Source organism: Symphalangus syndactylus, chromosome 5 (assembly GCF_028878055.3).
Source record: "Symphalangus syndactylus isolate Jambi chromosome 5, NHGRI_mSymSyn1-v2.1_pri, whole genome shotgun sequence".
In the NCBI taxonomy this organism is placed as follows: Eukaryota; Metazoa; Chordata; class Mammalia; order Primates; family Hylobatidae; genus Symphalangus; species Symphalangus syndactylus.
In genome coordinates this window covers 42,547,741-42,568,020 of record NC_072427.2, presented here as the reverse complement: position 1 = coordinate 42,568,020, position 20,280 = coordinate 42,547,741, and the positions used below count along the sequence as shown (strand labels likewise).

General features: G+C 40.5%; 1 protein-coding gene across 19 annotated transcripts in view; it reads right to left on the bottom strand.

Moving 5' to 3' along the window:
* HERC1 (HECT and RLD domain containing E3 ubiquitin protein ligase family member 1) overlaps positions 1 to 20,280 on the bottom strand; it is a 254,678-nt gene that overhangs the window by 66,201 nt on the left and 168,197 nt on the right. For 13 of the 19 annotated variants that reach the window (XM_063638840.1, XM_055278203.2, XM_055278204.2 and 10 more), the window contains exons 35-40: positions 18,725 to 18,964; positions 18,265 to 18,348; positions 15,712 to 16,232; positions 12,220 to 12,995; positions 10,372 to 10,570; positions 1,229 to 1,389 (exon numbers count right to left, since the gene is read on the bottom strand). In XM_063638840.1, the coding sequence (XP_063494910.1) occupies positions 1,229 to 1,389; positions 10,372 to 10,570; positions 12,220 to 12,995; positions 15,712 to 16,232; positions 18,265 to 18,348; positions 18,725 to 18,964 (1,981 nt within the window). The remainder of the gene's footprint in view (positions 1 to 1,228; positions 1,390 to 10,371; positions 10,571 to 12,219; positions 12,996 to 15,711; positions 16,233 to 18,264; positions 18,349 to 18,724; positions 18,965 to 20,280) is intronic. The other 6 variants (XM_063638842.1, XM_063638844.1, XM_055278208.2 and 3 more) reach the window with 1 other exon arrangement.

Below are 20,280 nucleotides of genomic sequence, written 5' to 3'. Positions count from 1 at the left end.
AGGAGCGCCTCTGCCCGGCCGCCCCGTCCGGGAAGAGGGGAGGAGCGCCTCTACCCGGCCGCCCCGTCCGGGAAGAAGTGAGGAGCGCCTCTACCCGGCCGCCCCGTTGGGAAGAAGTGAGGAGCGCCTCTGCCCGGCCGCCCCGTCCGGGAAGAAGTGAGGAGCGCCTCTGCCCGGCCGCCCCGTCTGGGAGGTAAGGAGCGCCTCTGCCCGGCCACCCATCGTCTGGGAGGTGAGGAGCGCCTCTGCCCGGCCACCCATCGTCTGGAAAGTGAGGAGCGCCTCTGCCCGACCACCCATCGTCTGGGAAGTGAGGAGCGCCTCTGCCCGGCCACCTATCGTCTGGGAAGAAGTGAGGAGCGTCTCTGCCTGGCCGCCCCGTCTGGGAAGTGAGGAGCCCCTCTGCCCGGCCGCCCCGTGTCTGGGTAGAAGTGAGGAGCTCCTCTGCCTGGCCGCTCCGTCTGGGAGGTCTACCACGGAGGCCAGAAGCAATGTGGGGGCTGGACGTGGTGGCTCACGCCTGTGGTCCCGGCACTCTGGGGGGCGAGGCGGGTTGATCACTTCGGGCTAGGAGTTCGAGACCAGTCTGGCCAACTTGGCGAAACATGAAGAATACAACAGACAAACCAACCAACCAACTCAATGACAACAAAACAGGTCTACCCTGGAGTCATACTCTAATTTTTTCTATTTTCCTCCCTTTCTGATCCTTTATCCCACTTTCTTTTTCTTCCTCTTCCTTCTCCCTCTTCTTCGTCAAATAGAGGATTGAGTTATTATCACTGATCCATATAAAGTCCCTCTCTCATTTATTTTAACTCCCACCCCCATTTCTATTCCCCGACTTCCCATGTGCAACCTTCCTAATATGTTTGATACGCATCTTTTTGTTTGTATGTATTTTTAGAAAATGTTTATTGTTTTTGTATGCAAAAAAAAAATTAATAAAAAAAAAAAAAAAAAAAAAGAAAAAAAAAAAAATGACTACATTGGGAAAAATGAAGAGCTGATATGACTAATGTACAGCACATTATTTCTCTCCGAAATGGCCATAATTCAATCCACAGCTTCAACATGAAGATCATAGCTCAGTTTAATGGGGCAGCTCCCCTTCATTAAAATCACTGTTTTACCTTCTGTGAAGACAAAACACAATGCCCACATAATAAAGTCCCACACATCTGGAATGCCAACTTTTGGATATCATAGTGCATATCAGCACACGCACCTGTGCGGTTAGCTGGCCTTGCTGACTGGGAATCAGGAGAAGTTAAACTTTGCCTCCTTCCTACTTCATCAGAAGGAGAGGTTGGTAACGACGATATTGGAGGAGTCTGTGCCCGACGTGTGGGAAGTACAGTGGTAGTTGGGTAACTAGAGAACATTTGCCTTTAAGAAAATAACAGTGGTTAGCATAAAAATCCAATTTACGAAATACTACATACATCACAATCTTCTTATAGAAGAATATGCAACCTGGAAGACTAAACAGGTTAGCTATAGTTTAATGGAGGGTGGGGAGAAAGACTCCTTAGTTTTAAAAATGATTATCTCATACAGCACTTTCAGTATAAATGTAATAAAACCTTATGATTCTTTCAGCAAAAATGCCAGCAACATAGCAGGTGGGGAGAATATAGCCATGAGCAAAATAGATGAAAAATGCCTGCCTTCACAGAGCTTTCCTTCGACTATAATACCAAGATAAGAGGGGTAATTTGGTATATATAGTTAGAGTGCAAAGAAGGCTTTTAAAGATAGGTAACTTGCAGTTACTTTTAAATATTAATATAAACTCACTAGCTAGTCATGAAATTATTCACATGGATTGAAAGTAATGGTTTACAGGCAAGTTATGGAAAGAAAATGTAACTGTCTAGTCACCTAGCACAACTGCAAAACAGTACATGAATGATATGCCAGCGGCACAGTCGGGGAAAGGTACGGGGAGGCAGCCCCTCCTCCGTTGAGAATGTGGAGCACAGTCAGGGAAAGGTATGGCGGGAGAACACCTCTTCAGTTGAGAAATGTGGACAGTAGTTAGAGAATAAAGTCCATGAAGATCCACACTGACTGCTCTTTAGATTTGTCCAAAAGAACTAGGAACTTTCTAAGTATCAAAAATGTACTGTCTACCAAGTCAGTAACACAATGGTATACACACAGGAAGCAGTAGTTCTCTGGTTTTTCCTCTACTAAATGATGTTCGCCCAGTAAAAGCCAAGTGCAACTCTAATGAAGTCCCAGCCAATAGCAGGGAAATGAAGACAGAAGAAATAAGGAGTCAAAAGTCCTGGTGAATGACTATGGGAGCAAGGGGGCATGACTTTACCACTGAATCCCATGCCCACACTAGTCAGAGCTGAGAAGGTTACAAGGAGTCACAGTACTACTGATCTTGTGTGGACGCCTAGAATTCTGGTAACTGCCAGAGGGATTAAAAACCATATTAGAACGTCCTATCAGGCAAGCATGGTGGCTCACACCTGTAATACCAGCATACTTTGGGAAGCTGAGGCCAGAGGATCACTTGAGGCCAGGAGTTCAAGACAAGCCTGGGCAACAAAGCAAGATACTGTCTCTACAAAAAAATTTCAAAACATTAGCGAGGGGCCAGGTGCAGTGGCTCACACCTGTAATCTCAGCACTTTAGGAGGCTGAGGTGGGCAGATCCCCTGAGGTTGGGAGTTCGAGACCAGCCTGACCAACATGGAGAAACCCTGTCTCTAGTAAAAATACAAAAAGTTAGCCGGGTGTGGTAGCACATGCCTGTAATCCCAACTACTCGGGAGGCTGAGGCAGGAGAATCGCTAGAACTCAGGACGGTGAGGTTGTGGTGAGCTGAGATCGTGCCATTGCACTCCATCCTGGGCAAGAAGAGTGAAACTATGTTTCAAAAAAAAAAAAATTAGCCAGGTGTGGTGGTACACTTGTAGTCCCAGCTACCCAGGAGACTGAAGCAGGAGGATGGCTTGAACTTAGAAGACTTTGAGGCTGCAATGAACTATGACTGTGCCGCTGTAATCCAGTCTCAGTGACAGCGTGAGACGTTGTCTCTTAAAAAAAAAAAAAAGAGAGAGAGAGAGAAAAAGAATAACCTATTATTCCTTTATCGTCCTTATTCCTTGAATAGACGCACCTCCTGAAACTGTTATTCCAGTGAGAGAGCTAACAAGTAGGAGCTATGTGGGGTCTGAAAATGGTACTAGGATTGTACTCCTGCACAAGACCACAGCAGTAATTCTCAAAGTGTATGCTGAAGCCACTGTATCAGAATTAATAGGGAAACTTAATTAAAATGGAAACTATGGGCCCCACCAGACCTACTGAATCAGACTTGCTGAGGGATACAGCCCTAGAGCTTTAAAAAGTTTCCCAAGTGGCTCTTGGGCACACCAAAAATAGAGAATCACTACAATAGACACTCCCCTGTTCCACTGTTTAAGATGTCAGTCTACACAGTGAAAATCATAATGCCTTCTTAACTAAGGAAAGAGGGGAAAGAAGAAAAAGGGAGGCTAACCATTCTGCTTCCCTTATTTCACTTAAGTCATAGTTAAGAGAGCTCATAAAACAGTCTCTCCCTGAAGGTTCTTCTCTCAAAACTTTTCATTTGTATATACATTTGGCAAATTAAAGCAAAAAGAAATTTAAGTAAGCATCACTTGGAATTTACAAACCTATTAAAATAGAGTTGGCTGAAGAAGCATCATAAGACATGCCCTTTCGTTTGAAAAGAAGACTTGCTTGAAATTTTTTTAAGAATAAAAATACGAGGGGTGGAGCCAAGATGGCCGAATAGGAACAGCTCTGGTCTACAGCTCCCAGCCTGAGCGACACAGAAGACAGGTGATTTCTGCATTTCGGTATGAGGTACCGGTTTCATCTCACTAGGGAGTGCCAAACAGTGGGTGAAGAACAGTCGGTGAAGCGCACTGTGCGCGAGCCGAAGCAGGGCGAGGCATTGCCTCACTCGGGAAGCGCAAGGGGTCAGGGAGTTCCCTTTCCTAGTCAAAGAAAGGGGTAACAGACGGCACCTGGAATATCGGGTCAGTCCCACCCTAATACTGTGCTTTTCCAACAGGCCTGGAAAACGGCACACTAGGAGATTGTGTCCCGCACCTGGCTCGGAGGGTCCTATGCCCACGGAGTCTCGCTGATTGCTAGTACAGCAGTCTGAGATCAAGCTGCAAGGCGGCAGCGAGGCTGGGGGAGGGGCACCCGCCATTGCCCAGGCTTGCTTAGGTAAACAAAGCAGCCAGGAAGCTCGAACTGGGTGGAGCCCACCACAGCTCAAGGAGGCCTGCCTGCCTCTGTAGGCTCCACCTCTGGGGGCAGGGCACAGACAAACAAAAAGTCAGCAGGAACCTCCACAGACTTAAATGTCCCTGTCTGACTGACAGCTTTGAAGAGAGTAGTGGTTCTCCCAGCACGCAGCTGGAGATCTGAGAACGGACAGACTGCCTCCTAAAGTGGGTCCCTCACCCGTGAGCAGCCTAACTGGGAGGCACCCCCCAAGTAGGGACAGACTGACACCTCACTCGGCCGGGTACTCCTCTGAGACAAAACTTCCAGAGGAACTATCAGACAGCTGAATTTGTGGTCTCACGAAAATCCACTGTTCTGCAGCCACCGCTGCTGACACCCAGCCAAACAGGGTCTGGAGTGGACCTCTAGTAAACTCCAACAGACCTGCAGCTGAGGGTCCTGTCTGGTAGAAGGAAAACTAACAAACAGAAAGGACATCCACACCAAAAACCCATCTGTACATCACCATCATCAAAGACCAAAAGTAGATAAAACCACAAAGATGGGGAAAAAACAGAGCAGAAAAACTGGAAACTCTAAAAAGCAGAGCACCTCTCCTCCTCCAAAGGAACGCAGTTCCTCACCAGCAACAGAACAAAGCTGGATGGAGGATGACTTTGACGAGTTGAGAGAAGAAGGCTTCAGACGATCAAACTACTCTGAGCTACGGGAGGAAATTCAAAACAACAGCAAAGAAGTTAAAAACTTTGAAAAAAAATTAGAAGAATGGATAACTAGAATAACCAATGGAGAGAAGGGCTTAAAGGAGCTGATGGAGCTGAAAGCCAAGTTTTGAGAACTACGTGAAGATTGCAGAAGCCTCGGTAGCAGATGCGATCAACTGGAAGAAAGGGTATTGCTGATGGAAGATGAAATGAACGAAATGAAGCGAGAAGGGAAGTTTAGAGAAAAAAGAATAAAAAGAAATGAACAAAGCCTCCAAGAAATTTGGGACTATGTGAAAAGACCAAACCTACATCTGATTGGTGTACCTGAAAATGACAGGGAGAATGGAACCAAGTTGGAAAACACTCTGCAAGATATTATCCAGGAGAACTTCCCCAATCTAGCAAGGCAGGCCAACATTCAGTTTCAGGAAATACAGAGAACGCCACAAAGATACTCCTCGAGAAGAGCAACTCCAAGACACAGAATTGTCAGATTCACCAAAGTTGAAATGAAGGAAAAAATGTTAAGGGCAGCCAGAGACAAAGGTCGGGTTACCCACAAAGGGAAGACCATCAGACTAACAGCTGAACTCTCAGCAGAAACTCTACAAGCCAGAAGAGAGTGGGGGCCGATATTCAACATTCTTAAAGAAAAGAATTTTCAACCCAGAATTTCATATCCAGCCAAACTAAGCTTCATAAGTGAAGGAGAAATAAAATACTTTACAGACAAGCAAACGCTGAGTGATTTTGTCACCACCAGGCCTGCCCTAAAAGAGCTCCTGAAGGAAGCACTAGACATGGAAAGGAACAACTGGTACCAGCCACTGCAAAAACATGCCAAATTGTAAAGACCATCGAGGCTAGGAAGAAACTGCATCAACTAACGAGCAAAATAACCAACTAACATCATAATGACAGGATCAGATTCACACATAACAATATTAAAGTTAAATGTAAATGGGCTAAATGCTCCAATTAAAAGACACAGACTGGCAAACTGGATAAGGAGTCAGGACCCATCAATGTTCTGTATTCAGGAAACCCATCTCACGTGCAGAGACACACATAGACTCAAAATAAAGGGATGGAGGAAGATCTATCAAGCAAATGCAAAACAAAAAAAGGCAGGGGTTGCAATCCTAGTCTCTGATAAAATAGACTTTAAACCAACAAAGATCAAAAGAGACAAAGAAGGCCATTACATAATGGTAAAGGGATCAATTCAACAAGAAGAGCTAACTATCCTAAATATATATGCACCCAACACAGGAGCACCCAGATTCATAAAGCAAGTCCTCAGTGACCTACAAAGGGACTTAAACTCCCACACAATAATAATGGGAGATTTTAACACCCCACTGTCAACATTAGACAGATCAACAAGACAGAAAGTTAACAAGGATATCCAGGAATTGAACTCAGCTCTGCACAAAGTGGACCTAATAGACATCTACAGAACTCTCCACCCCAAATCAACAGAATATACATTTTTTTCAGCACCACACCACACCTATTCCAAAATTGACCACATAGTTGGAAGTAAAGTTCTCCTCAGCAAATGTAAAAGAACAGAAATTATAACAAACTGTCTCTCAGACCACAGTGCAATCAAACTAGAACTCAGGATTAAGAAACTCACTCAAAACCGCTCAACTACATGGAAACTGAACAACCTGCTCCTGAATGACTATTGGGTACATAATGAAATGAAGGCAGAAATAAAGATGTTCTTTGAAACCAACGAGAACAAAGACACAACATACCAGAATCTCTGGGACACGTTCAAAGCAGTGTGTAGAGGGAAATTTATAGCACTAAATGCCCACAAGAGAAAGCAGGAAAGATCCAAAATTGACACCCGAACATCACAATTAAAAGAACTAGAAAAGCAAGAGCAAACACATTCAAAAGCTAGCAGAAGGCTAGAAATAACTAAAATCAGAGCAGAACTGAAGGAAACAGAGACACAAAAAACCCTTCAAAAAATTAATGTATCCAGGAGCTGGTTTTTTGAAAAGATCAAGAAAATTGATAGACTGCTAGCAAGACTAATAAAGAAGAAAAGAGAGAAGAATCAAATAGACGCAATAAAAAATGAAAAAGGGGATATCACCACCGATCCCACAGAAATACAATCTACCATCAGAGAATACTACAAACACCTCTATGCAAATAAACTAGAAAATCTAGAAGAAATGGATAAATTCCTCGACAAATACACCCTCCCAAGACTAAACCAGGAAGAAGTTGAATCTCTGAATAGACCAATAACAGGTTCTGAAATTGTGGCAATAATCAATAGCTTACCAACCAAAAAGAGTCCAGGACCTGATGGATTCACAGCCGAATTCTACCAGAGGTACAAGGAGGAACTGGTACCATTCCTTCTGAAACTATTCCAATCGATAGAAAAAGAGGGAATCCTCCCTAACACATTTTATGAAGCCAGCATCATCCTGATACCAAAGCCTGGCAGAGACATAACCAAAAAAGAGAATTTCAGACCAATATCCTTGATGAACATTGATGCAAAAATCCTCAATAAAATACTGGCAAACCGAATCCAGCAGCACATCAAAAAGCTTATCCATCATAATCAAGTGGGCTTCATCCCTGGGATGCAAGGCTGGTTCAACATACACAAATCAATAAATATAATCCAGCATATAAACAGAACCAAAGACAAAAACCACATGGATTATCTCAATAGATGCAGAAAAGGCCTTTGACAAAATTCAACAACCCTTCATGCTAAAAACTCTCAATAAATTAGGTATTGATGGGACGTATCTCAAAATAATAAGAGCTATCTATGACAAACCCACAGCCAATGTCATACTGAATGGGCAAAAACTGGAAGCATTCCCTCTGAAAACTGGCACAAGACAGGGATGCCCTCTCTCACCGCTCCTATTCAACACAGTGCTGGAAGTTCTGGCCAGGGCAATCAGGCAGGAGAAGGAAATAAAGGGTATTCAATTAGGAAAAGAGGAAGTCAAATTGTCCCTGTTTGCAGATGACATGATTATATATCTAGAAAACCCCATTGTCTCAGCCCAAAATCTCCTTAAGCTGATTAGCAACTTCAGCAAAGTCTCAGGATACAAAATCAATGTACAAAAATCACAAGCATTCTTGTACACCAATAACAGACAAACAGAGAGCCAAATGATGAGTGAACTCCCATTCACAATTGCTTCAAAGAGAATAAAATACCTAGGAATCCAACTTACAAGGGATGTGAAGGACCTCTTCAAGGAGAACTACAAACCACTGCTCAGTGAAATAAAAGAGGATACAAACAAATGGAAGAACATTCCATGCTCATGGGTTGGAAGAATCAATATCGTGAAAATGGCCATACTGCCCAAGGTAATTTATAGATTCAATGCCATCCCCATCAAGCTACCAATGACTTTCTTCACAGAATTGGAAAAAACTACTTTAAAGTTCATATGGAACCAAAAAAGAGCCCACATCACCAAGTCAATCCTAAGCCAAAAGAACAAAGCTGGAGGCATCACGCTACCTGACTTCAAACTATACTACAAGGCTACAGTAACCAACACAGCATGGTACTGGTACCACAACAGAGACATAGATCAATGGAACAGAACAGAGCCCTCAGAAATTATGCCGCATATCTACAACTATCTGATCTTTGACAAACCTGACAAAAACAAGAAATGGGGAAAGGATTCTCTATTTAATAAATGGTGCTGGGAAAACTGGCTAGCCATATGTAGAAAGCTGAAACTGGATCCCTTCCTTACACCTTATACAAAAGTTAATTCAAGATGGATTAAAGACTTAAATGTTAGACCTAAAACCATTAAAATCCTACAAGAAAACCTAGGCAATACCATTCAGGACATAGGCGTGGGCAAGGACTTCATGTCTAAAACACCAAAAGCAATGGCAACGAAAGCCAAAATTGACAAATGGGATCTAATTAAACTAAAGAGCTTCTGCACAGCAAAAGAAACTACCATCAGAGTTAACAGGCAACCTACAGAATGGGAGAAAATTTTTGCAACCTACTCATCTGACAAAGGGCTAATATCCAGAATCTACAATGAACTCAAACAAATTTACAAGAAAAAAACAAACAACCCCATCAAAAAGTGGGCAAAGGACATGAACAGACACTTCTCAAAAGAAGACATTTATGCAGCCAAAAAACACATGAAAAAATGCTCATCATCACTGGCCATCAGAGAAATGCAAATCAAAACCACAATGAGATACCATCTCACACCAGTTAGAATGGCCATCATTAAAAAGTCAGGAAACAACAGGTGCTGGAGAGGATGTGGAGAAATAGGAACACTTTTACACTGTTGGTGGGACTGTAAACTAGTTCAACCACTGTGGAAGTCAGTGTGGCAATTCCTCAGGGATCTAGAACTAGAAATACCATTTGACCCAGCCATCCCATTACTGGGTATATACCCAAAGGACTATAAATCATGCTGCTATAAAGACACATGCACACGTATGTTTATTGCGGCACTATTCACAATAGCAAAGACTTGGAACCAACCCAAATGTCCAACAACGATAGACTGGATTAAGAAAATGTGGCACATATACACCATGGAATACTATGCAGCCATAAAAAATGATGAGTTCATGTCCTTTGTAGGGACATGGATAAAACTGGAAAACATCATTCTCAGTAAACTATCGCAAGGACAAAAAACCAAACACCGCATGTTCTCACTCATAGGTGGGAATTGAACAATGAGAACTCATGGACACAGGAAGGGGAACATCACGCTCCGGGGACTGTTGTGGGGTGGGGGGAGGGGGGAGGGACAGCATTAGGAGATATACCTAATGCTAAATGATGAGTTAATGGGTGCAGGAAATCAACATGGCACATGTATACATATGTAACAAACCTGCACATTGTGCACATGTACCCTAAAACCTAAAGTATAATAATAAAATAAAAAAATAAAAATAAATAAAAAATAAAAATACGGTTAAAGAAGTATGCTTAAAGGGAAAACAACCTGAGAAGAGAAAATTATTTTCACGGAGGTGAATATTCAAAATACAAGTATTTACTTTTTGAGGAAAAAAAATACTCAAAAACTTAGGGGAAAAAAAGATCATCACGAGAGAGAACGTTAGAGTACTTGCTGGTCAGCACCACAGTTGATTAGACCTGGGATCACCACTAATTGGCTGTGAGTTTTGGGTAAGTTATTAAACTTCTGAGGGACACTTCCAACTTCAGTAAAATGAGCTTGACTATATGATCTCTTAGGTTCTTTCTAGCTCTAGAACACCAAGATTCAGTTGGGCATACTATTCATAAGAGGACAACTGTGCCTTCAGAAACACAGGCATCAGTATGGCAGACATTAAAGGTCAACTTCTCTACCTGAGAAGACTAAGAGGCATCACTCCCGGGGACTCGGATGCAGGCACTGTTTCTGTGTCAGTGACTGGAGTGGTGGCAGTTGTGGTGTCCTCCAGAGAGCTGCTCATAAAGGAGGTCGTGCTTGAGGCTGATGGGCTAGTAGTAACTGGTGTCTGTGCCTGCTGGGCAGGGTCACTTTCTTCAGCTTGTTGATCAATCTCTAGAAACCAAAAAAAAGGTTAAGAAAGTAGTAAGGATTTGTTTTTTCAAAAATAACAGTGGGAATAAAAAACTTCTACCTTTTTAATTTAAAAGTTTCTAAATATATTTCACAAGCATCAATTTCTATGAAAGATTGACAGAAAAAATATTATTACATATATACATCTTTGTATTCACTATTGTACTCATTAATTCCAGACTCTACAGACAGTACTGTAATGAGCCCTTGTAATTACACATTTCTGTTTTTAGAGAAGAGGGTTCTCTTAAAAACAAAAAAAGTCTCACTTTTGGTTGTAAGATCTGATAAGAGGTTCTCTAAGGTATCCAATCATTAAAACTGTGTTTCCTTCACACTTTGATTTTGATGCCTATCTTTAATCTACAAATAGGCAAAGATAAAAGCATGTAAATACAAGAAGAGTAAAAACCGAGACAGAAACTTCATGATGTAAAAAGGACAATTTCATTAAAAAACCCACTTAGTTAACAAGTCTAAAAGTTTACAAAGTATTTATATATTTTTTTAATTGTTAAGGAAGCCTACAAATAAACATAACTAAAATATGAGTTGCTACAAAGACAAGTAATTCTATTAGGTTTGATAAAAAGCCACATTACTTCACAATCATCATGATCTTAACATTCTTACTTATATACACCATGTACCTCTCTCTCTATTTACCGCCTAAGCTAAGACAAGAAGAAAAGGAATAAGCACAAAGGAAAAGAAGAAAGAGGGAAAGAAGGAAGAACCATATAAATTCCATGAAGGCGAGGGACTTTGTTTTGTTAACTGCTGCCTCTCCAGAACCTAAGAAAGTACCCAACACATAGTAGGTACTCAATAAACATTTACTGAACGAATCTCATTTTTATTTCTGCATTCATATTCTCCCCAAATGTGAGGATACAAGATAAAACGGGAGCTTTTTTTTTTTTTTACATGCAATATGCAGCCTATGAAAGTAGAGACTTTAAAATTTCCTTTAAAATGTCTCTGAGAAGATATCAGAATACTATGTATTTTGTTTTGTTTTTGGAGACAGGGTCTCGCTCAGCCACCCAGGCTTGAGTGCAGCGGCACAATCTCGGCTCACTGTAACCTCCGCCTCCCAGGTTCAAGAGATTCTATTGCCTTAGCTTCCTGAGTAGCTGGGATTAAAGGCACACGCCACTATGCCCAGTTAATTTTTGTATTTTTAGTAGAGACAGGGTTTCACTATGTTGGCCAGGCTGGTCTAGAACTCCCGGCCTCAAGTGATCTGCCTGCCTCGGCCTCCCAAAGTGCTAGGATTACAGGCATGAGCCACCGTGCTTGCCAGAATACTATGTATTTTGAGTCAGATCAATAAATACTTTTCTTGGTATGAGTTAAATTTTGTTTTACAAAATGTAGTAATAATTGCTGTGTTCTAACACTGGTATAGGTTTAAAACAGCAAAATTATAGACAGAAGATTACTAATATAAAAATAACAAAAAAGAACTGTTTTCGTTTCAAGAAAAAATGATGTGAAAATTGCTTTGACCAAAAAAAAATTTTTTTTTTTTTTACAAATCACTTACAGAATGTATCACTTCTGACAATTACGAACATAATCTCAACAGCACAAAAGCAAAAAAAAAAAAAAATCAGATAACATACCTTGCTTAATTTTGCCCCCAAACTGGTCTTCCAAAAGCCCATGAACCACTAATTTATAGATCATGGCTTGTGCTCGTTCCAGATCAGCTAATCCCAATGCTCTCTTTATGGGTGACCGCATGACTGCTCGCTTCACCATGTGTCGCATCAAGAACTGCAGGGCTGCTCGCATCTCCACGTCTTCATGAACAACTGGAGAACTTGCACAGTCTGAGTTGTGGCCGTTTTCAGCCAGAACTTTTGGTATCAGCAACAGCTCAGCATATTTACTACAGCCAAGAAGGGCACTAAGTGACTTCATAGCACCGAGGTAAAGATAGGACAGCTGGACTGCCCTGATTTCTGACTGGGCTACATCATGGTTTTTGGACATGTGTTCATGATTTTTTCTTTTCCCTTCTGTTATTTGATGTTGGGATTCCACACTTGGCAGTGTTGGATCTAAAGAAAATGAAGCGATTTCATTTTCTGATTTGGAGCTTGTGGTACCCTGACTTTTGACGTCATCAGATGTTAGGCCTGTTCGCATATCTAAAGTGGATTCACTCTCAGGTTTCTGCTCAACATCCCCTTTCTCCTCGGATTCATGTCGGTGTTTCTTTTCATGTCGTTTGGTGCTCTGTTTCCCCATGTCTTCGTGAATGCCAGTGAGATATGTTAGGTCCAGCAGCACAGAAGCCGTCAGGCCTCGGAATCGCGCCACATCAAACGGCAATGGTTCACAGGGTTCCAGATTATACAATGGAGTATCACTAGGCGACCAAAAAGTTGGGAAGCTTTAATAAAGATCAGAATGACACAGGAAGAAGCAAGTGAGGGAAAGACAGGAGGAAGGTACGGAAAATAATGTAGACAAAATAAGGTGCATCATGTACACAATACAGAGAATAATTTACACAAAATAAAGAAATCATTACAAACACAGAGAAAAACGGGGAGATGTGATGCTAAATGCAGAAGCAATGAGATGTGCATGTGTTTTCAAACAAGAATATTCACTAATATATAATGTATGCCAGGAGTTGGCAAACTTTCTGTAAGGGGCCAGACAGGAAATATTTTAGACTCTGCAGGGCACACGGTCTCAGCTGCAACCACTCAACCCTGCCATCATTAACAAATGGGTGTGGCTCTGTATCTTTACTTACAAAAACAGGAGGTTGGTCAGATGTAGTTTGATGTAAGCTATTCAGAAAATTTGTATAATAAATCTAGTTTATAAATGGTTATTTGTAACTTATTTCAGTGAGGACTTCATTTCATAAAAAAGTTTACTTTGTAGCCTCAAATAATGCCTCTATAGTTTAAGCCAAAATATAATTATATATTTCTTAATATTGGCAAGAACTTCCTGAAGTTTAAGAATGATATAATTATACAAAATGTAATAAAAAGCTTTTGCCGGTATAAAGTTTTGTTGTTCTAACCTAAATCTTGGTTCTATATTACTTTTCTAATTTTATTTTCCTCTAGGCTCATTTTTCTTTTTTTCTTGTTTTAATTTATTAATTCACTTATTTTGCTATACTGTATGCATTTTTTTTTTTTTTTTTTTTTTTTTGGAGAGAGTCTTGTTCTGTCACCCAGGCTGCAGTGCAGTGGTGCGATCTTGGCTCACTGCAACCTCTGTCTACTGAGTTCAAGAGATTCTCCTGCCTTAGCTCCCTGACTAGCTAGGATTACAGGCGCACGCTACCACGGCTGGCTAATTTTTTGTATTTTTAGTAGAAAGAAGGTTTTGCCATGTTGGCCAGGCTGGTCTCAAACTCCTGACCTCAGGTGATCTGCCTGCCTCTGCCTCCCAAAGTGCCGGGATTACAAGTGTGAGCCACCAAGCCCAGCCTACTGTATGCATCTTAACCAGGCACCATAAATCCTTTCTGAAACAAGGCAAAGAATGAGAGGAAAGGTAGACATTTCCATGTCGTTCTGTAAAGTTGTCACTGGTTTCTTAGCTTGGTAGAATGGAGGGCAAGGCAGAGTCCATTAACCCCTGAAATTGTGTGTAAAGTTTATGTATATGTATTTTTTGGCTAAGATGATCCATAGCATTCACTAAATTCTGAAACAGTACCACTCCAAAACCACAAAGAACCACTGTTTTAGATATTGTTCCGGCCAGGCATGGTGGCTCATGCCTGTAATCTCAGCACTTTGGGAGGCCGAGGCAGGTGGATCACTTGAGGTCAGGAGTTCAAGACCAACCTGGGTAACATGGTGAAACCCTGTCTCTACAAAAATACAAAAATCAGCCAGGCATGATGGTGGGTGCCTGTAATCCCAGCTACTCGGAAGACTGAGGTGGGAGAATTGCTTGAACCCGGGAGGTGGAAGTTGCAGTGAGCCAAGATCATGCCATTGCCCTCCAGCCTGGGTGACAGAGCAAGACTCCGTCTCAAAAAAATAAATAATAAAATCAAATAAAATTTTAAAAGATATTGTTCTGTGTCATACCAACATGTAACTTTACAGGAATCACATTGGGCAGTATAATGAACAGTTACATAACATCACCAATAAATCCATATTTTCAAATGATACAATTATGTAGAGTCATTAGATAAATGAGTCTCCTTATCAAGGAAGATACTTGACAGGATGAGTATCCCTTATCCAAAATGCATGGGATCAGAAGTGTTTTGGATTTCAGATTCTTTTTCCCAAATTTTGGAATATTTACATTGTACTTACCAGTTAAGCATCCCAAATCCAAAAATCCCAAATCTGAAATACTCCAATGAGCAGCTCCTTTGAGTGAAAACCTGAAACTTTTTGAGCACCAACATGATGCTCAATGGAAATATTCATTGGAGCACTTTGGGTTTTGGATTTTTGGATTTGGGATGCTCAACCTGCATTTCCTTGTAAGCATACGAAATTTATACTTTGCACAAATCCTCTCTGAATGCAAACACACCTAAATGCTTTTAAATACCCAGTTTGTGTCAAATAAATGTAACTTTCACATCTAATCAAAATGTTTACATTGAGGGGATAGAAATACGTGGTTTTATAAAAAGGAAGAATATTTAAAATTACAGATAATGCAAAGCCTAACTCAGTCCGTCAAACATTCATATCCAATATTCATAGCCTTGCTACCACAAAATGCAATGAACAGATTAGCTGGCTGGCTTTTTACTATGCCAGTGTGTAACAGAAATGATCAAAATGCAAAAAGCCAAATGAAAAATTGGAAGAAGAATCCCAGTTAAACATATAAACAAATGAGCTTACCATTTTTTCCCCAAAACAAAACAAAACAAAACAAAAAGGCTATGTATTTTTAAAACCCACTAGTATTTCAAAGAACATGGGTTTAGGAAATTCTCCTTTAAGAAATTACAGTACAAACACCTAGCTGCATGAGAAATATTTTTAAAAGTTAACTGGCAGCTCACCTAAAATACATAATTACTCACTGTCGACAGGCAATGGCCTATTTCACCATTAAATATTTGTTTGCTAAAAGTGTAACTCAACAGATCATACCTGATAGTAATTTCTGCTTCATCCCATTGGACCTTGGCAGATGTGCTGCCCTCTTTGACCACTCCCAGCAGCGTGGCATGGCGCCCAGTTTGCTTGTGAACACACCGACCTCCAACTCTAAGACCAGCATCAACTCCTCCTATCACAGCCAGCACGGGCCACACCTCTATGCAAAGAGTCCTCAGCTGTGGCTCTGAGAGGTCAGCAAGGCCATGCCTAGTATGTTTACCTTTCTCTTCCTCTTTGCTCTCCTTCTCCTCTCTCATTTCATTTTCCTCTCGGCTCTGAACCGAGCGGCTTTTCTTTAGCTTCTGACCTGACTCTTTAATACATATCTTAATTTTGTGCAGCCTTTCCATCATTTTTTTGTTAATGCAGTAAGTCCAACGGTCTGTTCGGTGAAGGATACGGATGAGCTGAATAGTGGCCTCAGCCAGCACTGCTGCTACTGGACTACAAATAGGGTCTCCTGGAAGTAAGTCTCGGGGTGTGCCACGCATCTGCATATCACAAATTTTCACCTATATAAAAGTAAAGACGGTGGAAAACATGTGCTATTAGTAGTTCTTCTTGGTCACTATAAATTCTAACATGTAGAATCCCATGTTGAACTAGTATTTGGGTCTCTTCATACATGTGAATTATACCAACTGGCCCCCAAAGAGTAATGAAATGTTACAGATACACTGAAGTTAGTAGTGGTATGGCCCACCGGAATAAGCTGCCCTGTTATTTACATTTCCTGTAACTCATGTATTCCAGGGATGTTCGGAAAATTTGAAAGATGAATATAGAGACCAAGCCGTATGTGACTGACTCAATGTAGTCTAAAATAAGCCTTAAGGATATACTCATTCTCATCCTCAAGACTCCAGAATGATGAGTCCTGGACATTCACTGTTCAAGGGGTGCAAAAGTAAAATCATAAATCTAGACATTTGGAATAGTCACAATCTGGATACACATTGCAAATAAGACACAGAAGTAAAAAGAGGAGCAAAACTTGGGTTCATCTCATAACTTTGTATAATCTTGGGAAATTATTTAATCATTCTAAGTCTTAGCTTTTCATTTAAAACCTGACACTAATAATAGCATCTGTCCCCTACAGTTATTTTAAAGATTAAATGAGATTATGCACATAAAGTGCTTATTAGTACATTGCCAGTCACGCTGTAAATGTTAGAAAAAGTTAACTGCTATTAGTATTGTGTCTCTCAGAGGTTCTAAAATTTATCAAAAATGCCTTCTAGATAGAATAAACTGATTGATACATAGTCTAAGTCTGAATGAATTTCTTCAAGGTTCACAGATGGCAGAAAGCACCAGGCCATCACTCGAACCAGAATATGACAGAAACTACTTTCGGCTGCAAACCTACATAGGGCAAGGGATGGTATCAGGCACTGGGCTGCATCTTTACTTCATCTCCAGTTCAGTTTTGGTTGCCTGGCTGTCCAAGAAACAGTTCTCAGCTAGCCTTAAATTATAATTCCTTGACATTAAAAATATGTATTTTTAAAAACATAAAATAAAAGGTAATTTTCTTTGTTAGAATTTATCAGGTCCAGCAATTTCATTATGGAAATATTATACATGATATAACTTGACAGCTTTCTACTACATAATGGCTAGAAATTCTTGAGACTTGACTTAAGCTATACTATGCATCCGCAAGTGAAAGGATGGAGTAGGGAAAAAAAAAATCTACCCAGCAGCACAGGGAGATCACAAAGGTTTTCTCTGCCTGGGTTTTAGATGAGGTGAAAGAGAAAGTTTATAATGGAGGGTAGGCCGGGCGTGGTGGCTCACGCTTGTAATCCCAGCACTTTGGGAGGCCGAGGTGGGTGGATCACGAGGTCAGGAGATCAAGACCACGGTGAAACCCCGTCTCTACTAAAAATACAAAAAATTAGCCGGGCGTGGTGGCGGGCGCCTGTAGTCCCAGCTACTCGGAGAGGCCGAGGCAGGAGAATGGCGTGAACCCGGGAGGTGGAGCTTGCAGTGAGCCGAGATCGCGCCACTGCACTCCAGCCTAGGTGACAGAGCGAAACTCCGTCTCAAAAAAAAAAAAAATAATAATAATGGAGGGTATCCTATCAATACTGTTGTCATGAAGTTCAAATTCACACCATCTACAACACCTGAAAATTCCCCCAGCTGAGTGAAAGGTAGTTTCCTCATCATGACTAGAACTTCTATTATTCAACTGATAGCATCTTATTACATTTAAAATTATTTCTAGATTTCTCTCTCATTCCCATAATTGCCAGTGAATTAGATTATCCCTAAACTAGTTCTTATAGTTCTTGTTACTGCACATATGTTTGAAAGTTGACTCACTGTATTCAAATTGCCAGAACATGAAATAGTGCCTTAATATTAATATATCGTAAAGTCAATTTCTGAAAGTAACCTTCTTCTAGAAGAATGGATTACTAACTCAAGTACTTTTAATGGCAGAAGAAATAGCTTATTATATTTATAAACTCTATCTGATGCTAAACAATAAAATAACAAATATTCTTAAATAAAGGTTTGAGACTTCATTACCTTTTCCCCTGGATTGCTACTATAGAACATCACACATGGGTACAACTCTGCTGCATCCACATCTTCAAAAGCTAATTTGGGTTCCTACAGTGTGGCAGCAGTGAGGAAAAGAAAAAGGAAATAGAAATTTGTTTAATTCACAATATCTAACCACATTAGAATTGAAAGCTTTTATGAAACAGAACAAAAGTTACTAGATCAAATTCTTAATTAACCTTGCTAACCAAGAAAATTCTACATATAATAAGTGATCATAATGTGTTCATTTGTTTCAAAAATCTTATTGGGGTTTTACTATCTTCCTGTTTGTTGTTGATAAATGTTTTAAGAACCAGAAAGTATTAGAGAGAAAGGAGAGATGAGTAGATAATCTATAAACTGAATACGTGGCACCTGAATAACTGAGTTGACTATAAATAGAAACAAGAAAAATGTAATGCTTGTGAATGGGCATCAGTACCTCTCCATTTTTCCCAAAAGAAATGGTCCTGGCTTCCATGTCTAACACACAGGTAATGAAATCTCCTTGAGTAAAGCTGGACAATGTGAGAGTCTGTTCTCCATTGTGATAGAGGTTACCACTGTAGGCCCTATAGAGCCACATATCCGAGGTAGTGCGGTGATTAAAGTCATGTACTGGCCAGCGAGAAACTCCAACACACGTGCCTTCATTCCCTCTGTTTTCCTTCACAATATAAAACTAAAATAAAAGTGGGATATTCATTAATACTCAAAAAATCTATTTATATACTATTAACTGCATTAACCAATACTGAAAATATGTTTATAAATAATACTAATGCATTTATGGGAACATGTTCTTTTCAGCATAAATAAAAATAACATGAAAATAATCACATCAATTTAGAAAGATTTTAAAACAAACTTATTCTTTATCTTGCAGAACATTTAGAATAACCTTTGAATATCTATAGTATTTAAAATAAGCAATTCTAACTTACAACTTAATAATGAAGATGAGGATGTATGTTTAGTCCAGAAATTAATGAAAACTTTAATTCTTTACATATAGATTTTAACTACTCTCTTGCATATACCTCTGTTTAGAAAAAGAGTTAATATATTAAGCCTGAGACTAGGTGCTTTGTTTTGTTTTGTTTTGTTTTTAATTTTCTAAAGAGATGGGGTCTCACTCTGTTTCCCAGGCTGGAGTACAGTAGCATGATCATGGCTCACTGAAGCTTCAAATTCCTGGGCTCAAGCAATTCTCCTGCCTCAGTCGCCTGAATAACTAGGACTACAGGTGTACACTATCATGCCTGGCTAGTTATTTTTTGTAGAGATGAGGTCTTGTTATGTTACACAGTCTGGTCTTGAACTCCTGGCCTCAAGCAATCCTCCCACCTCGGCCTCCCAAAGTGTTGGGATTATAGGCATCAGCCACTACACCTAGTGTGACTACTACTATTTTCAAAAAGGCATGCTTGCAACACTGGCCTTTGGCTAGGATCTGGGAATTTGACTGGTAAAGTTTCTTACACTGATTTAAAGAAAAAAAAAACTTCCCCTAAGTGATAAAGGTGGCTCACTGACCTAGAACATTTAAACACACAATGTGATTTATGCTGAATACCTGCTCTCCTTCTGGGAGTATGAAATGTTGGTACATGTTAGGTTAAAGGTGTCTACGTGACCAGCCCCCAGTAAAAACCTTGGGTTCTGAATCTCTAATGGGGTTCTCTAGAAACATCACACATATGTTATTTTTCTTGCTGGGGAAAGCTTGTGCACTTGTGCTCATGGCAGTGAGAGAACAGAAGGAAGCCTGTACATGGATTCTTCTATACCTCACCTGTATCCTTCCCTTATTATCTGGGTGTATATCCTTACTGCATCATTATAATAAGTCTCCATCATGAGTGTATCAACATGTGGAGTCTGACAAGTCCTTCTAGTGAATCTCTGAATCTGAGGGTGGTCTTGGGGACTCATGACTTAGCAGTGGCAGCAATGAGATTCACTAGAACAACCCTGATGCATTAGAATATAGTTAAA